At 47.4% G+C, this 6,874-nt stretch overlaps 1 protein-coding gene across 1 annotated transcript in view; it reads left to right on the forward strand.

Annotated features, from left to right (window-relative positions):
- Nucleotides 1–6,351, forward strand: part of ADAM19 (ADAM metallopeptidase domain 19) — an 81,228-nt gene extending 74,877 nt beyond the window's left edge. Inside the window, exons 22-24 of the mRNA XM_038771683.1 lie at nucleotides 833–1,057; nucleotides 3,738–3,896; nucleotides 5,177–6,351. Of these exons, the coding sequence (XP_038627611.1) occupies nucleotides 833–1,057; nucleotides 3,738–3,896; nucleotides 5,177–5,230 (438 nt within the window). The 3' untranslated portion in view covers nucleotides 5,231–6,351. The remainder of the gene's footprint in view (nucleotides 1–832; nucleotides 1,058–3,737; nucleotides 3,897–5,176) is intronic.
- Nucleotides 6,352–6,874: the final 523 nt, after the last annotated feature.

Genomic DNA, 6,874 nt, shown 5'->3' on the forward strand with positions numbered 1-6,874 from the left:
CTGGCTTCACTGACCTCTTTGATATTGTTATTCTCCTTTTTTATAGTATTAAGCGCTTAATATGTGTAAAACACTGTTCTAAGCTCTGGGGTAGAAACAAGTTAATTAGGTCAGACACAGTCCCTGTCTCACATAGGGCTCATAGTCTGAGAGAGAGAATAGGTATTTAATCCCCATTTTACAGTTGAGGTAAGTAAGGCACAGCAAAGTTTAGTGGCCTGCCCAAGGTAACACAGCCAGAAATTGACAGAGCTGGAATTAGAATCCAGATCTTCTGACTCCTTTGCTCTTTCCCTTAGGCCACACTGCTTCTCTGAAGGTTCGTCCTCGCCCGGACATCACATTTCCTAATCTCTTCCCAACAACCGCTTCCCACACCCTCCTAGTGCCTTGTAGAGTTCATTAGGCTCAAGAGCTGGAAGGAACTTTGAACGATCATGTAGTATATTCCACTGACTTCCTGGGAGATTCACACCAACATCAGCCCAGACAGATGAGCTATGGTAGAGCATTTGAAATAATAATGATAGTACTTCTTAAGCCCTTACTATGTGCCAAATGACAGAGTGGATAATCAGATTGGACACCGTCCCGCTCTCAAAGAAGGAGGGAGAACAAGTATTTAACTCCCATTTTACAGGTGTGAAACAGGTACAGAGAGGTCAAATGACTTGACCAAAGCCTCGCAGCAGGAAAAGGGTGGAACTGAGACTCGAATATGCATCTTCTAACTTCCAGGCTTGTGTTCTTTCTGCTTGGCCACGCTGCCTCCCCAGAGGCAGGCACTGAGACTAATATTTTTTCGGGCTGCTATCTCTCCCCTTCTGTGCAGATGATCAGCACCCCTGAAATTCCACGCAAACCATCGCAGCCTCCCCCTCGCCCTCCCCCAGACTACAAGGTCAGTGGAACCCCACCTCCTCCTCTCCCCGTCAGCATCAGGAGGGACGTCAGGATCTCACCAGGGACCTCACCCCGAGTGGAAGCAAAAGATTCGGCAAGGCGGCCCCCTCCCAGCAGACCAGTGCCACCGGTGCCTAATTATGTTGTCTCTCAGGTAAGATAACTCTGCTCCCATGGCTATTTGAATACCTACGTGGTACCAGCCAGGGTTGGCAGAGTTGGGACAGCCAAATCTGTATATATCTGTAATCTGTAAATCTGTAAACCTGTGTATATATATATATATGTGTGTGTGTGTGTGTGTGTGTGTATATGTATATATATATGTATGTGTATATATATGTATGTGTATATATGCATGTGTATATATGCATGTGTATATATGTGTGTGTGTATATATATGTATGTGTGTGTATATATATGTATGTGTGTATATATATGTATGTGTGTATATATATGTATGTGTGTGTATAGATATGTATGTGTGTATATAGATATGTATGTGTGTATATAGATATGTATGTGTGTATAGATATGTATGTGTATATATAGATATGTATGTGTGTATATATATATATGTATGTGTATCTATATATATATGTATGTGTGTATATATATATATATATATATATATATATATATATATATATATATATATATATATATATATTCCATCTCGCCATATATATTCCATCTCTCTTGCAGGTTAGGCAAGAAAAACACGAGCAGGGTGAACTGGCTTTTATCCCACTCTACCATGTCAGCAGGGACAGTTAGCAAAACAACCACATAGGGATACCACATTAACAAAACTTCTTCCTTCTTCCTGCGTGCTTCTGATTTTTCTCTTGTCAGGGGGGACAGCATTGTTCTCCAACTTACTTCCAGAAATGAAAAACAAAAAGTCCTCTGATCACAGTCCCTAAAATGAAGTTAGACAGAGGTGCAGATGTTTCCTTGGACCGAAGGGATGTCCTTTTAAAACGTGGACATCCGGTCACTCCAAGTGGATCTCGGGTCACTCTCTACTCCCTTTACCCATGGTCCAGGACAGTAGAGAATGGGAAGGAGAGAGAAGAGAGAGTGTGAGGGAGGAAAAATCTATTTTTTTTCTTCATTCTAAACTTCCTAGAAACCCATCCAGTTGGCTTTATGTAGGCTGTGCTCACCCTGTGTCCCCTGGGGTGTAGGACTGCAGGCCAGGAGGAAGGGAGGAGAGAGAAGGCAGCCGGAATCCAGCTGTGCCTCAACATCTCTGGAGGATGTGATCTGCCAAAGCAAACAGGGGTCCTGTAGCCCAAGTCCCAGAGCCAGCTCGGCAGTTAAGCCACTGGCAGGAAAAAGGAGCAAACAAAGCCAGGAAGTGACCTGAAATTCATGACAAATATTCCTGATGCCCTGCACATGGACGGCTTCCCCAGATGTCTGCATTTCCTCCTGGTAACACAACAGATGCTGAGCTCAGCTGATGGAGAGAGAGCCTCCACAGGCAGGGGAGAGGGAAATGGACTGCCTGTCACTCCTGCCATTTTCCGAAACAGCTTCCATAGGGGAAAGAGCCAAACTCACCCTAAATCGCCCTCTGGCACAGGGCAGGAGGCCAGCAGGGAGGGAGAGGAGAGGGGAAGGGAATTGGAGTCCAACTGTGAATTTGGAATTAAGCCTCATTCACCATTTCCACCTCTACTGTCTCTTGTTCTCAGAATTTTCCTCCCTTGTGCCCTCCCCTCTCTTGGCCTCCTAAGGCCCCCAGAGACTCTGCTGTCCATGAATTCTGAGAGTCCCAGCTTGCCCTCATCTCTTCTTTCTCAAACACAAGCAGCAGGCACATTTCTGACCTCAGCAGAGCCGCAGAAGCCCGGAGATGTCTTCTGTCTGCTGGCATCCTGTTGCTTATTCAGGCAGCACCTGGGGCAGGACAGCTAAGCTGGGTGCTGCGTGCTGATGGGCGGATAAGGCCACCTCATGAAGCAGTCTCCCCTGAGACATTATTCTGTTCTCCCTGGGAGGCTGCTGAAGCAGCAGTGACTCTCCCAGCTGCAGACAGCTGCTGGCCAGACTCCTTACTGTAAGGCAGAGCAGTCAGTCAATCATATTTATTGTTTTTTACTCTCCAAAGTGTTTAGTACAGTGCTCTGCACATAGCCCTCAGTAAATACGACTGAATGAATAAGTGAACTGGGTGCTTACTGTGTGAAGAGCACTCTACTAAGCACTTGGGAGAATACAATTTAACAGACACGTTCCCTGCCCACAGTGAACTTAACAGTCTAGAGGAGGTTTCTTATTCTTTTGTTTGGGTTGAAGACAGGGTGCTGGGCTTCAGCTAAAGGGTGGGGGGATGTCAGATGGGACCTGTTTTTTTTTTTTTAAATCTCTAAAAGCCATTTACTATTCTCTTTTCATCCTTTGTCCCACGGATCATCCAGGGCTCATGGTCCCGTCTGTGGACTGCCCAGATCCTGTGCTCTCCTGTTGCTGACCTTTTGTCCCATTCACTAACCCCTCCACCAGAGGCTGGGCAGGAAAGTAGAAGGACATAAAAGCTCCTGTCGGTCGGTTGGGTTATTGGGAGCACTTCAGCTGAAAGGTTAGGAAGAGAAGAAAGCGGAAACTTTGAGAAAGACTTGTTGATCATTTGTGGAATTCAGTTTTCCGCCAAGCCTGCCTCAGTCTCCGGCCTCTCCCTTGGCTCAGCCAACGGAGCCTCAGATGGTGGTCAGTGCCGAAGAGCTGGAGAGACCAAAGATTCCCCTTTGCATTTTGGTAGTTGCTCTTGCGTCCAGCTGTGTGCGTTTCGAGATCCACGTGAAACCCATTTGCTTCCCTTCTAGGATTTCTCCAGACCTCGCCCGCCGCAGAAAGCCCTGCCTGCTAACCCTGTCCCTGGCAGGAAAGTCGCTCCTGGGAGTGTGACTGCTTCGGCGCTGCTCCCACCAACTGCTGGAAGGAGCCCGGGACAACCTCGACCGCTGCCCAGAGCCATCCAAAAGGTGCGTTTGTGTCCATCAGGAAAGCCCAGCCAGGGACAGGCGGTTGCTGACAACCCTGGCTGTGAGCCACGGCCCCTGAGAATGACTTTTGGGGTGTAGGGGGTTAAAGCGCCAGTCCATCTCATTGACGGAGTTCTGGGGAGGTGCGGGGGACAGTGACAATGGACGGCTTTTTTTCAGGGGCTGGTTATTTCATTTTCCCTCCGGGAACTCTAGACGGAGGGTCTGGGTGGTGTAGCATTATCAGTCCGGATTTGAGACTTCGTATCATTTGTAATTATTAATTGTGGCAAATAGGTAAACACTTACTTCGTCCCAAGCACTGTATTGTATTCTGGGGAAGATTGACTATAAGCTCATTGTGGGCAGGGAATGTGTCTGTTATATTAATTCATTCAATTGTATTGAGCGCTTACTGTGTGCAGAGCACTGTACTAAGCGCTTGTACTATCCCAAGTGCTTAGTAAAGTGCTCTGCACCCAGTAAGTGCTCAATAAATATGATGATTGAGACACCGTGCAATCAGATAAAACACAGTCCCTTCTCATAAGGGGATCATTGTCTATGGGGGAAGAAAGAACAGGTATTTAATTCCAATTTTACAGTTGAGGAAACTGAGGCAAAGAAATTCTCTGATTTTTTTTTTTTTTTGGTATTTGTTAAAAACTTGCATAGTGTTAGACACTGTACTAAGTGCCAGGGTAGATACAAGCTAAGTAGGTTGGACACAGTCCATGTCCCACATGGGGCTCACAGTCTTGATCTCCATTTTACAGATGAGGTAATTGAGGCACAGAGAATTAAGTCTTGCACAAGGTCACACAGCAGAGAAGTAGTGGAGCCAGGATTAGACCGCAGGTCTTTTTGTCTCCCAGGTTCGTACTCTCTCACTAGACCACACTGCTTCAATTCTCAAGAAATGATAAAGGATGGAAAGCTTTGGATTTTAGCTCAAGGACAACGCGGTCCCATCCCTATTCTCTATCCACGATTAGCCTGGAGCCTTTCCTCACCCTGACTTTAAAAAGCCTACAGCAGCTGATCCTTTTACTCTTATGGAAGGAAGGAGGTTTTCCCCAGAAGACTTCTTAGTTCAGCCCAGTGCAGAAGAAGGAACTCAAATGTTAAGAATAAGGAGGAATGGAGGGACTGGGCTAGAAACCCATGTGGGACTTATCTGACGGACCCCATCTAGCTTCCTGTGTGAAAATGATGGCTAATGTTCCACTTATTCTGCTTGCATTTAGCTTTTGTCATTTCCTTTCCCCTTTCTTCCAAAGCCCCAAGATTTCCGGTCCCACGGAGCAGGAGAAGCAACGAGCTCCAAAATCTAAGACAGATGCCGGACCAGTAGCCCTAATGACATGGCTCATGGAATCAACTGGCTTTGGTTCCAAGGCACCTCTGGGCTCCACATAGGATCTGTTGCCCTTGCAATCAGGAGGAATCCATAGGACCGCTCTCTGTCATCTTCGTCCCTCACTCCGACTCCTGGACTCACTGCACCCTCAGCTGCCTTGGGAGTCCAGAGTGACTTGTTTCTAGTGAAATCTAAGTGTTATTGTGCAATATACGATGCTGGGAGACACAGCAAGTGCTGGAGAGAAAGGGTGGTTGCAGCTTCTCATCAGGAATCGAGCACAGGCCATTCTTCAAAAGGAGCCAGGCAGCTGGGACCCCCTGATGTCTCCCTAGACCATCTCAGAGGGCTGCCCAGCTCTGAAGAAGACACCCCTGGGCGGCAGAACCTAGTACCCAAAGGACTTTTGCTCTTCCCCGACCAACGCTCAGCTCCCCATCCAAGGAAGCTGTAAGAAACTCCGGGGCCCAGGTGAGGAACCGAGGGAGGTCTAATTAAGGTCAAGATGCCCAGGGCCAGGATTCTGCCAGCTTCACCAGGCTGGGTGTTTTTTTGTGAACTGTTTGTGATTTCTAGATTGCATTTCATTGGAGGCTCATGTGCAACCCTCTGCCTCCACTCCCTCCGCACCTCCCCACCTGTCTGTTCAGATTGATCAGTGAGAGATTCAGTCAGGTACTACAGAGAGCCACCCAGTGAAAGCTGGTAACACTGGAGCACCTCTCTGCCCCAAGATGCCAAAGGTCATGAATTCCCATCATCATTCTGCTTCTGCGGCCTTCAGCCAGTCCTCTTTAGTGGGTGCTAGGGGTAATCAAAGGCCCCAGTGTGACCCTGGGATCTAGCTTCCTGCCACCTCCTATGCCTCCCTATTGTTAGGGTAGCAATCCCTCCATCTGGGGATGGGGAGCTGTAGTGACTGGACAATGGTAATCAGGAACTTGGTGCTGGAGAGTGTTGCTGCTGATGAGTGTAGCTGGTTGGTCTTCTCAAGCTTCAATCCAACACCTTGTACTTTTTGACTCCAGACTGGACTTTGCACGTCTGCTTTGAGGCTTGCAGGGGGCTTGGTGGTGGTGAGGATGATGATGGTAGTAGTGGTATTTAATTGCTTACTTAAAGTACTGTACTAGCCAAGCAGTGTATTAAGGGCTGGAATCGTTACAAGACTATCCGGTTGCACACAGTCCCTATCCCTCATGGAGTGCACAGTCTAGGGAAGCAGCATGGCCTAGGGAATAGAGCATGGGCCTGGGACTCAGAAGAGACCTGGGTTTTAATACCAGCTCCACTATTTCTCTGCTGTGTGACCTAGGGTAAGTCACTTAATTTCTCTGTGCCTCAGCTCCCTCATCAGTAAAATGGGATTAAGACTTTGAACCTCATGTTTCTGACCTGACTGTGTCCAACCTGATTAGCTTGTATCTACCCCGGCGCTTAAAACAGTGCTTGACATGTAGTAAGTGCTTAACAAATACCATCATTATTATTTATTATTATTTCTAGAGGGGGGCAAGGAGCAGGTATTGAATCCCCATTTGCCAGATGAGGAAACTGAGCTCGAGAGAAGTGAAGTGATTTGCCTGAGGTAACGCAGCAGACTAGGGGCAGAGCCAGA

The sequence above is a fragment of the Tachyglossus aculeatus genome, chromosome X1 (genome assembly GCF_015852505.1).
Source record: "Tachyglossus aculeatus isolate mTacAcu1 chromosome X1, mTacAcu1.pri, whole genome shotgun sequence".
In the NCBI taxonomy this organism is placed as follows: Eukaryota; Metazoa; Chordata; class Mammalia; order Monotremata; family Tachyglossidae; genus Tachyglossus; species Tachyglossus aculeatus.